At 37.2% G+C, this 20,021-nt stretch overlaps 1 protein-coding gene across 2 annotated transcripts in view; it reads right to left on the bottom strand.

Annotated features, from left to right (window-relative positions):
• LOC150088616 (uncharacterized) overlaps positions 1 to 20,021 on the bottom strand; it is a 345,392-nt gene that overhangs the window by 44,081 nt on the left and 281,290 nt on the right. For both annotated transcript variants that reach the window (XM_090369593.1, XM_090369592.1), the window contains exon 16: positions 9,587 to 9,707. In XM_090369593.1, the coding sequence (XP_090225719.1) occupies positions 9,587 to 9,707 (121 nt within the window). The remainder of the gene's footprint in view (positions 1 to 9,586; positions 9,708 to 20,021) is intronic.

Genomic DNA, 20,021 nt, shown 5'->3' with positions numbered 1-20,021 from the left:
TCTGCTTGGCAGTGAGCATTAACTATTCGACTAATCTTTAGATCTGCAAATTTAGACATGTCATCTATATCAAAAACAACAATAAATGAATAAAAACAGTATTTAAAAGCATTTTAAATACTGTTAACTACAAACTGTGTATGCACACATATTTCTGTTTATTACGTAAATAAATATTATTAAAAAATTAAAAAAAAATTATGTATATTTGATACTATTAGTTACTTCTACTTTCAGCCATATTTACGAATTTATTTAAAATCTGGTATCCTTCACAGGGTGCAAAATTTTAAACTGCATGTCTTGCTGTTAACAGGAGAGATTGCTTCTACAGGGATGGGATACACTTAAATAGAAAGGGTGCAAGAATATTTGCTGATGCTATCGAGGCAGTGTTAGGTGGGTCGGAAAACTGCTAGCTTGGGGGGAGACAAAGACCAATAGATTGACAGTAGCCACTGGCAGAGGTGAAAGAGATTCTTGCACTGCTTCTATTAGAATGAGCAGAAGCCTGAAAAACAAGATGCATGGTATTTCAGAGACTGCTGGGAGCCATTGTGGTACAAGTAAACACATGGGTTGTGTTAGGGTAGCTAAGAATAGAAACAGGTGCAGGTATACTTGCGTGTACACCAATGCTAGGAGTTTAGTAAATAAATTTGATGAATTTGAGGTATTGCTCAAAACATCGAAGGCAGATATTGTTGGGATATCAGAGACGTGGTGTCACACAGATATAAGGGATGCGGAACTGCAATTTGGGGAGTACAACGTCTACAGAAAGGATAGACAGGATAGGAAGGGGGGAGGTGTTATGCTATTAGTTAAGAAACACATAAAAACCAAGGAAGTGAAGCCAGTCGACATCGCTGGACAGTGCAGTGTGGAGTCAGTTTGGTGTGACATAAGCATTGGGAGATCAAAATTGAGAGTAGGAGTGTGCTATAGGCCTAATGACTCTGATGAGTATAATAAGGAACTGTACAGGGAAATAGAGTGGGCCAGTAAATCAGAGTGTCTTATAATGGGAGATTTTAATTTCCCAGATATTGACTGGAATTTGGGGGCTGGATACTCACACACTAGCAGGGCTTTTGTGGATCTATTGGATGATTGTTTTCTACATCAGCATGTTCGGGAGGCAACTAGAGGGAGTAATACTCTTGATTTGATTATCAGCAGTGATTCTTCATGCATTAAGAATCTGCAGATAAACGAACCACTAGGTGGCAGTGATCACAGTGTGCTGAAGTGGGATTTACTCAAAGAGGTAACTACCATTAGGGGTAAAGGGAAGGGTTATTGCTTCCGTAAAGGCGACTACGATGGACTGAGACAGTATTTAAATTCTATACAGTGGGACCAACTGATGATGTTACCAACAGCAAATTCAAAATGGGAAGCATTCAAAGAACTTATCTTGGAAGCTACTAGGCTTTACATACCAACTAAGAAATATTGTTCAAGGTTTAGGCCAAAATGGATGTCAGATGAACTAATGAGGCATATGGCAGAGAAGAAAAATGCATGGGATACTTACAAATTAACACATGACACAGAAGCCTATGATAGATACAAGTTGATATGCAACCAAGTTACAAAGGAGGTTAGGCAGGCAAAGGCAGATTACGAGAAATCCTTGGCAAGGGATGCAAAGAAAAACAGCAAAGAGTTCTTTACTTATGTAAACTCTAGAAGGAAAGGGATGAATCAGATTGGTCCACTTGATATTGATGGGTCAAGTGTTGATGATCCTGCTCAGGTGGCTAACAAACTAAATGAATATTTTGCATCGACATTCACACATGAGGAGTTATTCAGCGAGGGGAATGCCAGAGGTGTATTCAACTCTAGCAGTAAGTTACAGAATCTTGAAATAACTGGGAGTAAAGTGGAAGAGAAACTGTTGAAGATAAACACAAGAAAGGCACCCGGGGTGGATGGGATCTATCCAGTTATATTAAAGGAGGCAGCAAAGGAAGTAAGCAAACCCTTAGCCATAATTATGAGAGCTTCCTTGGACTCAGGGGATGTACCCATAGACTGGAAATGTGCAAATGTGACCCCAATTCACAAAGGAGGATCAAAGGCTGACACAAGTAATTATAGACCTGTGAGCTTGACTTCTGTTCCAGGAAAATTAATGGAGGCACTGGTTAAAGACGCACTGCAGGATCATTTAGACAAGACTTCAGTTATAGCTCAGACACAGCATGGTTTTGTTAAGGGGAAGTCTTGCCTGACCAACTTGATTGGATACTATGATGCAGTCACAAAAGAACTGGATGCAGGGAATAACTTTGATATTATATACTTGGATCTTAGAAAGGCTTTTGATACTGTTGCACATGGAAGACTGCTACACAAATTGGAGCAGTGTGACATTGGAGGCAAATTGCTGCTATGGATAAAGGGGTGGTTGAGGGGGAGAAGACAGAGAGTGGTAATCAATGGACACTGCTCATCGTGGACTGATGTTATTAGTGGAGTCCCTCAGGGCTCAGTGTTGGGTCCATTATTGTTTTCTGTATTTATAAATGATATTGATGATGGTATATCGGGATTAATGTCCAAGTTTGCAGACGATACAAAGGTTGGCAGGGTTGTCAAGGACACTACTGACACTATGCTTCTGCAACAGGATCTGGAAAGGTTGAGCAGATGGGCTGAGAGGTGGCAAATGAAGTTTAACATTGACAAATGTAAAGTACTACACATGGGAAACAGCAACCCCTAAGCAACGTATCAACTCTATGGTACAACACTGACAGTGGTAGAGAATGAAAGGGACTTGGGGGTGGTTGTGCAGGCAGATATGAAGTTCCCTGAGCAGTGCAGACGGGCTGCAAGAGTAGCTCATGGAGTATTGTCAATGATATACAGGAATTTTTCCAGCAGGGATAAGGAGGTGATTATTCCATTGTATAAGGCGATGGTCAGGCCACACCTAGAGTACTGTATACAGGTCTGGAGGCCTCATTTCAAGAAGGATGTAGAGCTGCTGGAACGAGTACAGAGAAGGGCAACAAGATTAGTGAATGGAACAAAGGGGTGCTCTTACGAAGAAAGGCTTAAGTTTTGCAAATTACAGTGTCTGGAGACTAGGCACCAGCGAGGTGATCTGATAGAGGTGTATAAAGCCTTGAATGGTTTAAGCATGCTCAATGCTGATGGGATTCTTCCTCTAGCTCAGAATAATCACCTGAGAGGGCATAAATTCAAATTGAGGAAAGACAGATGTAGGATAGACGTGCGGAAATTTGCCTTTAGCCAGCGAGTGGTTGGTTGGTGGAACAGACTTCCATCCCTTGTGGTGGAGGTTGATAGCTTAAATAAGTTTAAGGCTCAGCTGGACAGGTATTTTGAACGAACAGAGGGGTGAAGTGGAAGTGGTTTTTTTTTTTTTTTTTTTTTGGCTGATGCTGCATAAGCTTGCTTTCTTGCATCAAATGCCTCTACTAATGCTAATGCTTCCTAGAGAGTAGCAACCACACCAGGCATCATGTTATTGTCTTTACACTGGGAAAACAATAATAAACCTTTCAAAAACCAACTAGGATAAAGACAGTAACTATTTATTGACCTAGTGGGAAAGGAAAAACAAGTAATCCAAAACTTTATATAGTGTTGGCATTTGTCCAGTACCATGCCATTTGTCAAACAAAATCCAAATAGTTGCAAAAACAGTGGCAGGGCACCTGACAGGTTCTTACACCCAATTTATATATGAAAACTGTGAGAAAAAATTACTTTAGAAGCTACTGCAGTAGAAATTTGACTATATTTAGGAAGGCAGAAAAAAAAAAAAATTGATTTTTAATCATTGATTAACGGTTAACAGAGAACACTATTTTTAGGGGCACCTTGAGATGTCTCATCACTATTGCCAGGTTAATTACTGCCTGGACATAATGGCTCTTTGTGAAGTCAAAGTACAATTAAAGGATATGTGCAAACACTTTTTTCAAACATATAACCAGTGGTGAGCTGTGAATATTTTAACAATGGGCTTGCAGTTTTGCCGACTTTTTGATGTGAAACATCCTTGGGGATTCCTGCCGCAGATGATGTCATCCATGGCAGGCGGTATGATATCTCGAGTCAGCCTGGTCATATGCCCCATCCCCCTCTTTATGATGATACCTGGATATGATAGTATCCCGAGTTCTAACTTTTTAGAATTTTTTAATAGTATAACGTCACAATCATACTTCCTGAAGTAAGTATGACTGCAACAATACAAATATTTGTCAACAATTTATTTTTTCGTCTTGCATTTTTGTAACATTCCATTGTTAGGTGCCCCGAACAGCTGCATATGTCGTTTCAACTACAAGGTCGGTACTTCAATCGACGGTGTTTTCTAGACATTTAGATACGTTGCAATCGCAGGTACACATCAATTACTTTAATTATCATAAATCCATTGTATCTTGTCTTCCAGAAATTATAAAAATTTGAGAATGTTCAATACAAAAGCTATTATGTCGTAATCAATATCCAAATCAAAATACCTAAAAGAAACGCAGATTCACATAAAACCATCTAATGCACGTGCTCGGTACACGCACCACTATTTTATTCATCTCTCTCTCTCTCTCTCTCTCTCTTTCTTTTTTTTTTTTTTTTTTTTTAACAACTAGGGAAATATAATGGATACATTTTTTTTTCATGATAAAATTTTAATATTGCGAATAAAAAATAACATGAAATATTTCCCATATCACAAATAACAAACTATCACAAAACATTCCACAATATAAAAAAATATTACATAAAAAACAAACTGTTCTAGAAAAGGTACACAATAATCACAGATTACATAAAAAAAATTATTATACAAATATTCAAAAAAAATTTATTCTAAAAATTGCCATATTAGAATTTACTTCTTTATTAATATTTGTTGTCAATCTTCTGACAGAGGAATAAAGATTACAGAGGAATGATTTGACATAATGATCTGTATCAAATTGAAGCAATGGTTTTCCATTTAGATGTATGGTCAACATAATCTGCAATGTGTTTAATTGTCAACATTATTCATTCATTTATACAATATTATTCATTACACTGAAAGCACTGCTAATTGCAATGGTTTCAAAGATATTTCTGGCTTTTATAATTGAAGAGGGAATTTCACTCAATTTTAAAGATAAACTGTCTTTGACAAAATTTATAAAATCATTAATTTTTATTTCATATTTTATCAGAAAACTTAAATTTCTTATTCGTTTTTTAGTCTTACCACAGAGACAAAAGTTCTTTCATATTCCATGGTTCCCGGTAGAATATGTTTAAAATTTCCTTCAATTCCTCATCATCAATAGTATCATTATTTTCTTTATTTAATTTAAAATTACTCTGTTGCATTAATAACTTATCCTTAATAACATGTCACAAGGTAATTTTTTAAATGTGTTCTTACTCTTCTTTCAACTTCAACATGCTCTCAATTTTAGCTTCATAATTTTCTTCAGAATTTTTCAAATTAGCGAGAGCATTAATAGTTAGAATAATTAATTTATCTGATTTTACTATAGTGATTCTGTAAAGCTTCTGAAAGGTAAGAGAGCTCCTGCAGGATGTCGATCTTTAGTGCTAAATCATTAAGAAATTCCAGATTGAAAAGTCGGTTTAATAATCCAGAATATTTAATTAACTTTTTTGGTCGAGATTCAGAAATGGGTACTCCTTCCAGACTGCTAGCAATATGGCTGTGATTGACGGGTGCTGACTCTGTCCAGTGTCACGTGATCTCCTTTAACATGTGGAAACACCTGGCATGGGTGACACGCACTGTGTGCCACCCATATCACCCTGGCACTGGGTGATATGATTTGTTTGAGGGGGAAATTTTTGAATCACGTGGTGGTTTATGAATTTCGCTGTTCAAAATGTCACGTGGTGTTAATATTTGATTAGCTGATTATTTAATTTTTTGGATACGTAATTAAAAACAAAAAAGAAAAGTTCTTTGGTTTTGGAAAAGGCTGGGTAATACCGGGGGTGTAGGGGCAGGAGGAGTGGGGGTCCGGGGGCAGAGCCCCCAGAAAAAAAAAATCCCTCATTTGTGTATCCAATTTTCGGTGTTCAGTTTTCAGGAAAAAAAATTCCCCCATTTGCATATTCGATTGCTTGTGATTTACTTTTTGGTTGAATGCGGGTGTCTGTTGTACTGGATGATTTATTAGTGTGAAAATGTTGGATCGTTTAGAAAAGATGATTTATTCCTGCGAAAATGTTAGATCGTTTAGAAAACAATTCGATTGATGAGGTGAGTGGTTTCTGTCTTTTTATCAATTCTGTTGACTTGTATCGGAATTTTTCAGTGTTCATGCACGTGAAATTGTCTGGTAACCAGTGGTTGCATGTGGTGTTAATTTTTTACAAATCCTGTGGTAATTACATTTTTTTTAATGTTCGGGCAGGGTTCGGCAGCCCCTATCCCTTGTCTAGTAATGTACAAGCGAGAAGAATCAGTGGTTACACGTGGTGCGAATTTTTTTTTCTTGTTTGTAAAAAAATTGCCATATTGCCTTTTCTTTATTTCAGCTCCAAAACTGGAAAAAATGAACAGCGGGGATTAGGGGGTGGCAGCCCCCACTAAAAATAAAAAAAGAAGCATTTCTGTGTTCACTCACATCAGCTATGCATTTTTTTTTAAACTTTCTTTTTAAAAAATTTGCCATTTCCCATTCTATTTTTCTTTATTTTCAGCTCTGCCATATTATGTCACATGACATCCGCCTGTAACGTGTGGTCGAGGAGAAGAGGGGGAAATTTTTGTTAGCTTTATTTTTAAAAACTGTTGATTTGCCGTTCCTTTTCTTTTGCGAAATTTCCTTTTAAATTACATTTTCTCCTCTATCCCACTTATTCAAATGTCACGTGACATTTTGTGATCCCCGAAAACGTGCATTTTTGTAACTTGAATTTTTAAATTTATTGGATTTATCCTTTGTTTTCAGCTGCCATATTTGTTACTGTGCCATCCGCATGTCACTTGACATCCACCAACGCAGTGAGTGGGTGGAGTCACAGCCCATCAATCATTGCTTTCCCCCTCCACTCCTTGCTGCCATTTTGAAAGGGGTATCCGTTTCTGAATCTCTACCACTTTTTTTTTTTTTTTTTTTTATATTATTGCCTGTATGCCATTATATTTTAGAATATTTTCTTCACAGTGAAAGCCTCGACACAGTTTCCAAATCTGCCAACATTTCAGCTTTGGAAAGTTTACTTAATATCTTGGTTGCCTCATCCCTGTCCGACGTTGCTACCGTCACTAGTTCTTTGAATACTGTGCAAAATATCAGAATCACTCAGATATTCAGCTACTGTGACCATGTAAACATAAATTTACTGAAACGCGTGGAACACTTCTCCAAAAAACATATGACTTCTTGTCGGAGTAAAGGGGAACCACAAAATAGGTTGACCAGAGGCTATTATCGTGTCGGGAATCTTCTTAATCCTCTGACTGGCTATTGAAAGCATATTAACTAGTGCAACTTCTCAGAATGTGGCTGCATAGTTTTTACGGACACCATTAACGTTGTGGGATGGCAATCCCTTTCACCTTTAATTCGCACTTTCTAATTACCTAAAGGCCAGAGGTGAGGACAATGCGCACAAAGTTGTATATCGTAATCCGTTCATTCTACGGAAATTATTTTAAACATTTCTGTAGAAACCAAGGGGAATTCAAAAAAATTCCCTATGAAGAAGTTTGTTAAACAGGAGTCCAACTGTAATTAACTCAAAAATGAAGTAATTTTAAAATACATAACTGGTCGATTGTGCATTAAAATGCTGGGGATGGGGCCCCGCTCATCCCACCGTAGTTCCAGCTCTAGATACTCAATTAAATTCAGGATTTCATTTGTAAAATAAATAATCGCTTCAACAATGGGCTCGCAAATTTTCAAAAAAATACCACAGGCTCACATCTGGTGAGTATGGGCTTGGCACACCCAGGGTCCTGAGCTGGATATCATCATCATTCTTTTTCTTGGTGTCTGTCTCTCTCTCTCTCTCTCTCTCTCTCTCTCTCTCTCTCTCTCTCTCTCTCTCTCTCTCTCTCTCGGAGTAATTCAGAAATTTTTTTTTTTGTCTGGTGCAGCATAAGCCTCAGGCTTCCTTGCACCATATAGCTAATAATAATAATAATAAACAATGGGCTCTTGCGAGCCCACTATAACTCACCACTGCATATAACAGACTACTAAAACACAAACTAAAATGGAGAATTCTTATTGAATGAGCTATTTTATTATTGATAATGAGAACAAGCAGGCAATGAATGCTTTGGGAGTGAAGTGAGATAAGGTCTCCACAAACAAGTTAATATGAATCAGCAGTTGATCAAATCAAACAGACAAATAGCAAAGAACAAATAAATTAATAAAGCACACTATAGTTCAATATCATCTTCAGGAGAAGCCTCAGGTTTTCAGTTGAATTTCTGATGTCAATGAAATTTTACTAACTATAGGTTCACAGATTCATAAAAATAAACCAAAAATTAAAAAAAAACAACAGTTGGTCCATCAACACATATTAAAGCTTTAAAAAGTCTTCTTCAACATTCAGTTATATACTTCACTGATTACTTCACTTATTGCATTACTTCATTAATCTATTTGTTCCTTCTTCAAAAAATTCTTTTAGATGCTGACAAAACCAATCTTAAATGGCTGTTTCGATTCCACATTCAAACTGAAACAATGTGTCCTTTTAACCACCTGACTGGAATGTTGGTGTATTTGATACACCACAAATAGTAAAACTTATGAAACTAAATATATCTTTTAGAATAACATGTGAATTTTGGTATTCACCAGTACAATATTTATTTTCAATTTCCACCATTAATTATTAATTAATAGGAAAGTTCAGCTGTAAAAAAATTGTTTATGGCACTACATATATCAAAAATACTATTGCTACATGGTAACATTCAGTTTCCTTCTTTTTTTGAACTCTTGTGGCCACAATATTTGGCTGTACAGTTGATTGAGAAATATTTTTGGATAAAAAGACTTTTCTACTGTTTTTTTTTTTTTTTTTTTTTTTTTTTTTTAATACAATACAGTGTAAGAACTAAAAAAAAAAAATATTTTAAAGTTTCCTATTTTAAACATTTCTTTTCCTCTTTTTCTAAAAATCTTATAGGTGAAGGCAAGAGACCATGCATCTGCTGTTAGATATTTTTCATCTTATAAGCTGGACCATAAACAGGAAAGTAATATGGTAATGTTAAGCTGTCAGAATTTTTACCAGTTGGTGTTTTGATTAATTGATATTTTAAATAGTTGATACTTTGAACAGTCAGTATCTTAGCCACTTGGGCATTTTGATCATCTCAGCATTTTGAACCTGCTGAGATCTTGAATGTTGTAATTTTCAATGTTCGCAATATGAACTAAACCCAAAACAGAATATGGCATATTTAAAATAATTTTGAAAGACAACTTTGGATTTGCTATTCAACAACTACATGTAAATTGCACATTCATTAAAAAAATTTTAAAAATAAGAAAATCTTAGAAGGCAATATCCTTTAATATTTGCCCTTACCTACCCTTGATTTGAGAACACAGTTTTTTCAGATCAGCAGCAACATCATCAAAGTTAACAATACTAGATCTTTCCACATCACTTGGTTCTGGAATAGGTAACTTTGCTTTGTCAAGAGTGGTATCCTAAAATACATGCATTTTATTGGAAACAACCTTATTTTATTCAGTTTTCTTACACAGCTTAAACACTATAAATTATTCCTATAGAAGCATTATTAATTAGTTCAAGAACTATGGCATTATTTAGTGCAACTGCACCATTATATAGGCTGCCGTAGCCTAGTGGTCAGGCACGCGGGTGCATAAGTACATGTGCCTTGAGTGACCGGGGTTCAAGCCCGTGACTACTGAATACGGTGCTGTTTCTTGTATTCTGTCTATCTTGTGAACTCCTCTGACCGTTTGGTCGTCCCGGAGTATAAACAGAAATTTTATTTATTTATTACTACATAGTTTAATTTTAAGAAATACCAAAATTTGTACATCAAGCATCATTATTATAACATCTCATATTGTGAAATCCTTCACAATGAGTTGCCTTCCTCTTATACTTTGAATAAGTAACACTTCCCTGGTTTGTAGCTATTCAGAATTAATGTGGAAAACACCCATTTCGAATAGTTATACCAAATCAAATAGATGGACTATTAAACCACAAGCCTACTTTCATAACAAAACTAATCATCAAGTCCAAGCTCCAGTGCCTACAAGTACCTGAATCCTCATCAAACACAATTCCCAAGACCCAATAAGAACCAAAAACTATACAGAAGTTGTTTTTTTCCCATCTTTTAAGAAACTTACAAAACCCTAAACACCATTTCTCCAACTGCAAAAATCTTTGAATTCCCATAAATAATTCTTCAAAGTCCCAAATCCTTCTGTTTCCAAAGCTTACCACACAACATTATTTTGCTTCTGCAATTAGAAAAATAGTAAACATCTTTTTCTTCCCCAAGGGATGATTGAGTTGCAAGTAGATAACTACTATCAGAGCGAATTGCCTTGCTCTCAAAAGTCTACAAATTCTGCTCCAAACTTCCTGCATGAAGTGACAGTAATAAAACAGTGGACTGTTTCAATTTTAGTACAAAACTCACACAACCTGTTTGACTAAGACTATACACGATATCTTCTTCTTAGATTTATTCGTTGTATCAACAGTTATCCTCGACATAACTTTTTTTTTTTTTTTTTAATAATTTAATTTTGTTCCTCCACCCTTTTCTGTCCTCCCAGTCTCCATTCTTCAATTTCCTTTTTTCCATAGTCACCCTCACTCCCTCCATCCATCCATGTGCTTCTAGGTCTTCATCTTCTTTTCTATATATCTCTTCCCCCATTCTCATAACATGTCCATACCATTTTAATCTTTTTTGTTCTATTTTGTCAATGTTTATTTGAGCATTCATTGCTTTTCTTATGTCTTCATTCCTAACTCTTTCTAGCTTAGATCTTTGGGCTGATCTTCTCCAAAAATCCATCTCGACAGCTAGCAATTATTTCCTTTGCCTTTCCTTTATAGCCCAAATCTCAGATCCATATAGTAAGATACTAATATCTGAAAAATTGCATTATATAGTAATTGGAAGTTATATAGTAATTATTTGGTTTTTGGTCATTATATAGTAATTATTTGGTTTTTGGAAGAATGTTATTGTTCCATAATATTGGATTCAACATTCCTAAGACTTTTCTCTCATTAATTCTTGTAATCTCATCTTCAGATGAACCATCCCATCTGCACAATACCTCCTAGATATTTAAACTGCTTCACATTCTTTATCTCTGCTCCATTTACACTCAAAATGTCCCCTGCTGAATTCATATATTCTGTCTTATTACAATTTATTGTCAAACCCCATTCTCTATATTGTTATAATAGCTTTCTGCACATGTAGTCAGCATTCTCCGCAATCAGTACCTGGTCATCTGCGAACAAAGGGTAGATGTTTTGAGCCACACATAATCCCATTGGTCTGCATTTTTGAGACCAAGCCTCCAAAGTCACTTCCAGGTACAACTTGAATAACGTGGGGGATAAACAGCACCCCCTGTAACAAGCCTTTTGATGTTTTGAATTTCCTTGATATTTCTAACCCAATTTTAATGCAGCAAGTGTTATTATTGTATATTTTTCTAATTACGTCGATCAGTGGTTGTCGTATTGATATTTTTGTGGCACTCCACAGCATCTTTCTTGGGACACGGTCATAAGCTTTTTCCAAGTCAATAAACACTAATCCTTTATCTTGTCCAGTAGCTTGCCATTTTTCCAGAATCTGCTTGACTGTGAATAAATGGTCAATACAGGACCATCCACCTGTAAATCCACACTGCTCTTCCGAAATACTTATTCCTTTCTCTAGTTTAGTTTTCAGTATCCCACTAAAAAGTTTTTCAATTGGGTTTAAAACACAGAAGTGATGTATCCCAGTGTCATCTCCGATGGTATTTCTTCTCCTTTACATATTTTGTTAAATATGTCTCGTGAGCAGTGAGATAATTTTTCCTCCTCTGTATTTTAGTAGCACCATGTTCATTCCTCCAGATCCAGGTGCCTTTCCATTTTTATCTACATGATATCATTCACTAGAATATTCCTGTACCTCACTCTCCATGAAAAATCCATTGCAATGGGTAATTTCTGCCAATTTTTAGATTTTTAAAAAATAACTGTGAATCGTAGTTCCCTAATATTGGCTTTTCTAGATTCTTTAAAGTTAAGCAGTACCCAATAGAGACATTTTAACCCTCCCTTAAAAGTATTTATGTCTTCTGTAAATATCTGCCAAAAATAATTGCCTCCTCTAATCAGGGCTGTACCAAATCCCATTAAGCATTTAATTAACAGTGCTAATAAAGGAGTTCACTGTACCGTATTTACCATTTCTGGCAGTCTCTTACAGTTATATCTCAATTTAGTTTTTGGAATATTTATTCCAATTTTTACAATAAAAATTTCTACACTCTTGCCGTTTCTCCCACATTAAAAAACTGAAATATTGGAACATAAAATCATGGCATCACTCTAGCTGTAATTCCCAAAACTATATAAAATAATAGTAGGGTCACAGTTCTAATAATGATAGATTTATTTTCAAATTAAAATTTCTCCACTTCTCATTCCTTTAAATTCTCCTAGTCTTCCTTTAAATTCTAACTGTGACATTCAGCGACAGGGTTAGATCCACATAATTTCCCTGTCCTGCAATATTTTTTTGTGCAGTAGTGTAAACTGTCCAACCAACCAATGCAATGTGTCTCTCTCTCTCTCTCTCTCTCTCTCTCTCTCTCTCTCTCTCTCTCTCTCTTTTTTCACCTGATGAGAAAGCTCTTTCTTATAATGGTTCAAAAAACAGAAAAAAAAAAAAGTGAGTGTTGTTGAATGTGTTTCCATTATCCTTAATTACCTTTTGTCTACTTTGGTAAAATGTGACTGAAACAATATCTGCTTCTTCAGGCTCCATGTTAAATTTGAACATTGAAGACCAACATTTTCCAGCCAACTTTGTTCCTTGTTTTGTGAAATAGATCTGGAAAGACCCCCGTCCATTCTTTGATGTTATCAAGCCAGTTTTTTCTTTGTCTTCTTTTTTCCTTTGCTCTTTTGCCCTTAATCTTCCCTTGCAGGATTAGTCTCTGCAGGTCATATTAAGGGCTTCTTATGATATGTCCAAGGTAAGCAGTCTTCCTCCTTGCAATTGTAATTGCACCGATTGTTCATTTACCTACAGGATTATCGGTAAATCCTAACCATACAGCCAACATGCTTGATTTCTTTCTCACAAACAACCCTTCTAAGTACACAGTCAAAGTTAGTGATCCTTTAGGCACCTCAGATCACAACTTGGTGATTTGTCTTCTCCAATGGAGTCTTTATCTCATGGTTATTCCCAACCTCGTGTTGTTTGGCATTACAAGAATACAAAATGGGATGAACTGCGAGATTTCTTTTCCTTGGTTGGACTACTGTTTCAAAACTTCCAATGTCAACGTTTTCTCGGATTGTGTCAGTGAAATTATTCTTGTAGTAAAGGAATCCTTTATCCCACACTCCACTTTAAAATCTCGTCCTTTATATAAACCTTGCTTTTCCAATAAATGTGCTAAGGCTGTTCAAGAGAAGAATGTTGCATATCGTAATTGGCTTGTTTCCAATTCTTCAGTTTCATTTTCTGTCTACACCAAAGCTCGCCACAACTGTAAAGCAGTTATTAATCAGTCCAAACTAGATTTTGAACAGGCTAAGAGTAGAAAACTTGCTTCTTGCCCTAATGGTAGCCAAGCATTCTGGTCTCTTGCCAAAGCTATTGGCCGCAACTTTTGCCCATCTCTGCTCCCACCTCTGTCAAAACCAGATGGTTCTGTTGTCACTTCAGCCAAGGATAAAGCTGACCTGCTACATCCCATTTTTCTTCCAACTCATGTATTAATGACCTTGGTAAAACACCTCCCACCATTCCCAACACGCTCCATTCAATGCCTCCTGTGGTCTTCCACCAAAAGGATGTCAGAAGGATTTTGACAAATCTTGATGCTAAGAAAGCTCCAGGTCCTGATGGTATTTCTCCACTTGTTCTCAAAACCTGTGCTCCTGAACTTACTCCTGTTCTTTGCTGCCTTTTTTCACTTTCTTATTCCAAAGGTGCTTTTCCTTCTGCTTGGAAATTTGCTCATATCCAGCCAGTTCCTAAAAAGGTGACAAATCCCTCCCATCCAATTATCGTCCCATTGCAATTACTTCTAATCTTTCTAAAGTAATGGAAAAATCAATCAACCGCCAACTCTTAAACTACCTAGAAACCTTCTATTTGATCAACGATCGCCAGTATGGATTCCGTCAGTGTCGATCCACTGGTGATATTCTGGCTTATGTTACCCATTTATGGACAAATTCAATGGAAAAGTTCTGTGAAACACAAGCAGTTGATCTTAACATCTCAAAGGCTTTCGATTGTGTTTCGCATAAAGGTCTACTAAACAAGCTTCCATCTTATGGTTTGCCAATTTTTTTTTGTAATTGGTTATCCAGTTTTCTCTCTGATTGCTCACTGAGGGTGATGGAAGATGGCTCTCTGTCTTCTAACTTCTCCACTAATGCTAGTGTCTCCCAAGGTTCAGTTCTTTCCTCCTCTTTTCCTCTTGTATATTAATGACCTTCTTCCACTGACTGGCAATCCTATCAATATTTTTGCCAATGGTAGCACGTTGCATTCCACTTTCCATTTTGAGAAACCTTGCTCTGCTCTATCAGCTTCTCGAATATCCGCTACTAATTCCTTAAATTCCGATCTCCAGGTAATTCTCCAGTGGGGCAAAGACAACTTAGTCTATTTCAATCATTCTAAAACTCAGTCTTGCCTTATATCTCGCAAAAAGGATTCTTCTGCTCCTATGCTTATCTTTGGTGACACTCCAATTTCTAGGCAAGTTGATAAATCTCTTTTGGGGATTACCCTGACTTCTAATCTCTCTTGGCACAAGCCCATTACAAATATTGCTTCCTCTGCATCCAAAAAACTTGGTTTTCTCTTTCACTCTCGGCATTACTTTTCTTCCAAATAGCTGTTCACTCTGTACAAATTGCAAATCCGCCCTACCATGGAATATTGTTCCCACATCTGGGGTGGTGTCCCCAAAACCTCTCTCAGGCTTCTAGATTCTATTCAGAAGAGGGCAGTTAGGTTAATTAATGACTCAACTTTAACAGAGTCTCTCTATGCGCTGTCTCATAGATGTATTGTTTCTGCTGCATGCCTTTTCTACAGATACTTCCATGGGTACCGTTCTTCTGAATAGGCTTTATAATTCCCACTCTCTCTTTCAAAACAGTCCGAACACGTGCTGCCACCAGCCAACATCCATTTACTGTCCAACTTCAAACTAACAGAACCAACTTTTCGTCTTCCTCGTTTATTCATTCAACTGCTGTTTTCTGGAACAACCTTCCTTTGTATGTATTTCCTGAAAATTACAGTCTTCAAAAATGTCAACAAATATCTTCTTTCATTTTTTCAACCCAAGCACGTACTAAGTACTATAGGTTCTAATACCTCTCGTGTTTGGGGTTTTCATAAAAAAAAAAAAAAAAAAAAAAAAAAAAGTAGTTTTTATTTGGTCCTTGCTCTCTTCAGGACCCGCTCATTGGTGACCCCCATCTGTCCAGGGAATTTTGAGCATCCAGTTTACTAATTTCTGTTTTCCACATGACCCAGGTCTCACATCCATATAGAAGGGTGCTGCATATGGCCATTCGATATCTTCTTTGGAAATCCAGAGTCGCAGAGGAAGTTCTTAAATCCTTCTTTGGCCATACCGATCCTGCTTCTAATTTTTGTTCTTTGGTCATTATAATTTGTTGTAAAAATCTATCCTAGTAGCCGAGTGGTCAGCAGCAGGAGCGCAGTAGCATACGATCTTTGAGTAGACCGAGGTTCAAGCCCCTGACGGTGATATATGGTTGATCTGCCACCAGCATGGCAGAGTATGGTCCATTTCCCTCAGCATGAATTGTTGAGAAGGCTTCCAAATCCTGCAGTGGGTTGACAATGGCTTCAGTTTATCTTTTTTTTTTTTTTTTTACCATAATATTTAAAGCTATTCACTTTTTAGGTGCGGGAGTTGTCGCAGCATATTTTGATTCTAGGTGAGATGTTTTTGCTTATTATCATAGTTTTGGTTCTTTTTGGCATTAACTGTTAGTGCTTATCTGTTTGTTGGCTGTTACAACTTTGTTGAGGAGTATTTGTAAATTTTCCTCTGATGTTGCAATGAGGGCAGTATCATCTGCATATTGCAGGCTACTGATAACTGAACCATTAAGAGTAATTCCTTCTTTAGGCTCTTGTAGTATATCTATAATGGTTTTGGCATAGAGATTGTGGCGCCTCCGTAGCCAGGTGGGAAGGAGCAGCAGTGCATAGCACACGCTTCTTGATTAGCCCGGGGTTCGAGCCCGTCACCACCAAATACGGAGGATGTGGAAAGGTCAGGGAATGACCACCGGATTCCCGGAGCAATATGGTCTTAGTTGCTAATGCTCCTAAAAAAAAAAAACCAAACCAAATAACCAAAGCATAGAGATTGTACAGCATAGGAGACAACACACAACCTTGCCTCACTCCTGGATTTGTACCCAGTCTGTGTTTTCTTTCTCTACAGTGATTGCCACTTCTTGCTCAAGTTATAGTAGCCATAGTATCCTTTTGGATCAATGTTTAGTTTGTTCAAGATCTGGAATAGGATATCATGTCTCAAGCAGTCAAATGCTTTGTTAAAGTCAATGAAGCAAACCAATAGGTTCTGATGGTGTTCTACTGCTTTCTGCCAGTTGTTGGCACAAGAGAAGCAAATATTGCTTCTCTTGTGCCAACCCCCTTTTTAAAACCTATCTGGTTTTTTCCAATTTTTCCAAAAAATTGGAAAAATTGGAAAAAACCAGATAGGTTTTTTCCAAACTGGTTTTCCAAAATTTACAAACTGGTTTTTTCCAATTTGCTCTAGTATTTTGCCTTCAATTCTGTGTAGAATCATCTTCAAGAGAATTTTCATAGTATAGCTTATGAGGCTTATTGTGAGGTGGTCTGCTCCTGTCGTTTTTGGTATGGGAATAAAGATGGATCTCAGAAAGTCGAGGGAAAGGTTTCCTCCAGTGAGGATATCATTGAAAATATTGAACTGTTGTTTTCCCTCTTGTTCCGAGATACTTGAGCATTTTGGCTGGGATGTTATCAATGCTTTTTACTGTTCATTGACTTCATCACTTGCTCCAGTTCTTCCATCAGAAAGTCTTCATGTTCACCATCTGTTTGTGTGTTGTTGTTTCTTAATTGTCTGTCCTCATCACAGTATGGTTCCCTCAGATATTCTTGTCATCTGTGCTTTTTTTTTTTTTTGTTTGTCCACTATTTCCCTTGATGTTTTTACCTAGAATGTGACCTCTTGTGCGGTTTTTCCTGATGTTGCATAGTTCCTTCACTTCTTTGTGGACGAGATATTCCTTATGCTCATTTTGCAGTATATCATTTATCATTCATTGCTGTTTTGCTTTCCTTTGGGCCCATCCAAAAGTTGCATTTGCAGCATCCACCATTATCTTCTTGAACTGGGTCTCTAGTTAGCAGATCAAAATTACTATTCTGCTATTGTTGTTGTTGTTGTTATTTGGTTTTTAGGAGCATTAGCTGTTATTTTTTGGTTTTTAGGAGCATTAGCAACTAAGACCATATTGCTCCGGGAATATGCGGTGGTCATTCCCTGACCTTTCCACATCCTCCGTATTTGGTGGTGACGGGATCGAACCCCGGTCTAATCAAGAAGCGTGTGCTAAGCACTGCTGCTCCTTCCCACCTGGCTACGAAGGCATCTTACTATTCTGCATTTGCCCTTCTGTTATACTTGTGAACTTTCTCCCATATGAAAGCTGGCTAATTTTTTCTTTGTCCCAGCCTTTTTCAGTCCCTTATCCTTGATTGTCTTTAATTTTATAACCAGCTTCCCTATTAGTGGGCAATGGTCTGAGCTGATATCAGCTTCAGGATAGGTTTTGACACTTTTGATTATGTTTTGGAATCTCTGATTGGTAATGTAGCCAATCTGATTTTGATTAATCTTTGATTGGGTGTAATTTGGAGCCTTCCATGGTGGTAGCTTGAACCCCAGTGTTCATAATGACCATTTCAATCAGTGCATCTCCCCTTTTGTTTTTTGTTTTCAGTCCAAAAAGGCCAATAGTGTTGCCAACCCTGCCTGCTCCAACTTTGGCATTGAAATTTCTCATAATTACATCGATTCCTTTTCTTTTGGCCAAGTTTAGGATGTATTTGAGGGCTTCCGGAAAAATCTCTGTATTCTTCATCAGTATATGATGTCGTTGATGCATAGACCTATATGATGTTGAGTGGTATTGGAAGCGTATTTAAATTGGACTAAAACAATCCTGTCAGAAAAAGCCCAGTAACCATTTAGGAATCTGATCTTTTCATTCCTGATAAGAATTCCCACTCTTCTGTAATGCTCTTTCCGCCAGAGTTTGTGGCCTTAAGTTAAACTCATTTCACCTTTTCCTGGCCATCACACTTCCCCTAAGCCCAGGATATCAATGTTCATGTTGTCAAGTTCTTTTGCAACATTTTCTAATTTCCCTGCTTGATACAGACTTCTGACATTCCATGTCGCAATTTTAAGTGGTTGATCTTTGTTTTTAAATTTAGTTCTATAAGCATCTGGCTTATCATTTGAGTAAATAAACCGGGGGATTCTTTGCACCCTCTGGCCATTTAAGGCTTGTCCAGGACCAGGGCCTAACTTGAGGATATGCAAACCCTAGGCCCACATATCCTCAAGGCAAAAAGTATTTTTTGGGACCTCTGTAAAAATGTTTATTATGAACAGGGCCTCTCTTTGGAATATTTGGTCCCTAGGCAAAATATTTTCCGGGACCCTACGCCCCACTTTAATAGTAAAAAATTAGGGCATAGGGACCCTCTGAAAATTTGGATTACACAATCAATATAAAAATATAAAGCAAATAACTCCATATATATTTCTAAGGAAATATATATAGGAACTTGAACATATCGGCAGCATGTGCATTTTGACTAGAAGTTACATTATAATTTGAAAGTATATTTTATTTGCAAATTTTATAAGAAACATAAGCACTCATGCTCATCATTACACTACTGGATATTGCCAATTTTGGCTATGCCCATTGCCACCATTTATGGGCCCACTCAAAGTACGAGCCCTAAGCACATGCCTAGTTTTCTTAGGCCTAATACAGGCCCTGCCTGGGAATGTGGGCCATTTTTGTTGTTTGGCTAGTCATGTTGTATTCTTGGGATGGTTAATGCAAAATTTTTTTCCTTGTTTTCCACATCACAGTGCTGTAACCATAGGCTTGCCTAAGTCTTCAGGTTTCCAGTCCTGATTCTAGTTGCTGGAACTATCTCAGGTTGGTAATAGTGAGTGCTGTTGCCCATCACCATGGTTTGTATCAGAGTTTTCCCTTCTCCTAGGTATCTCTCTTGGTGTGGCTCCTATCCAGGAGGACCTGTCCAGCTTAGGTGTCCCTTCTGATAGCTAGATTATCACTGGTATAGCTCCAATGGTTGTCAGAGCACACAAACTCCCTCACTAAGACAAGGTGAAGATACCACTGAAGGAAGGAAGACTAGCAGCCTCCCTAAATTTTAACTGGATCTTATATGCGTTTTCTTTCTCCTCTTCCAAATATTAACCTGTCTACAACCACCTGTACTTCTGCTGCTACTTTATCCACTCAGTGTTGATAAATTCTTACACCGATGAGCCAAATCATTATGACCAGCGAGTCTTTATGCAAATCAAAGCAACTGCAGGTGAACTATGGCACGTGCGTGGGTTGGGACATGGTATTGTAGTGGCCAGACGACTGGGTCAGAGCATATCCGA

This window comes from Mastigoproctus giganteus, chromosome 3 (genome assembly GCF_048544385.1).
Source record: "Mastigoproctus giganteus isolate SK-2022 chromosome 3, ASM4854438v1, whole genome shotgun sequence".
NCBI lineage: Eukaryota > Metazoa > Arthropoda > Arachnida > Uropygi > Thelyphonidae > Mastigoproctus > Mastigoproctus giganteus.
This window is presented reverse-complemented; position numbering and strand designations above follow the sequence as displayed.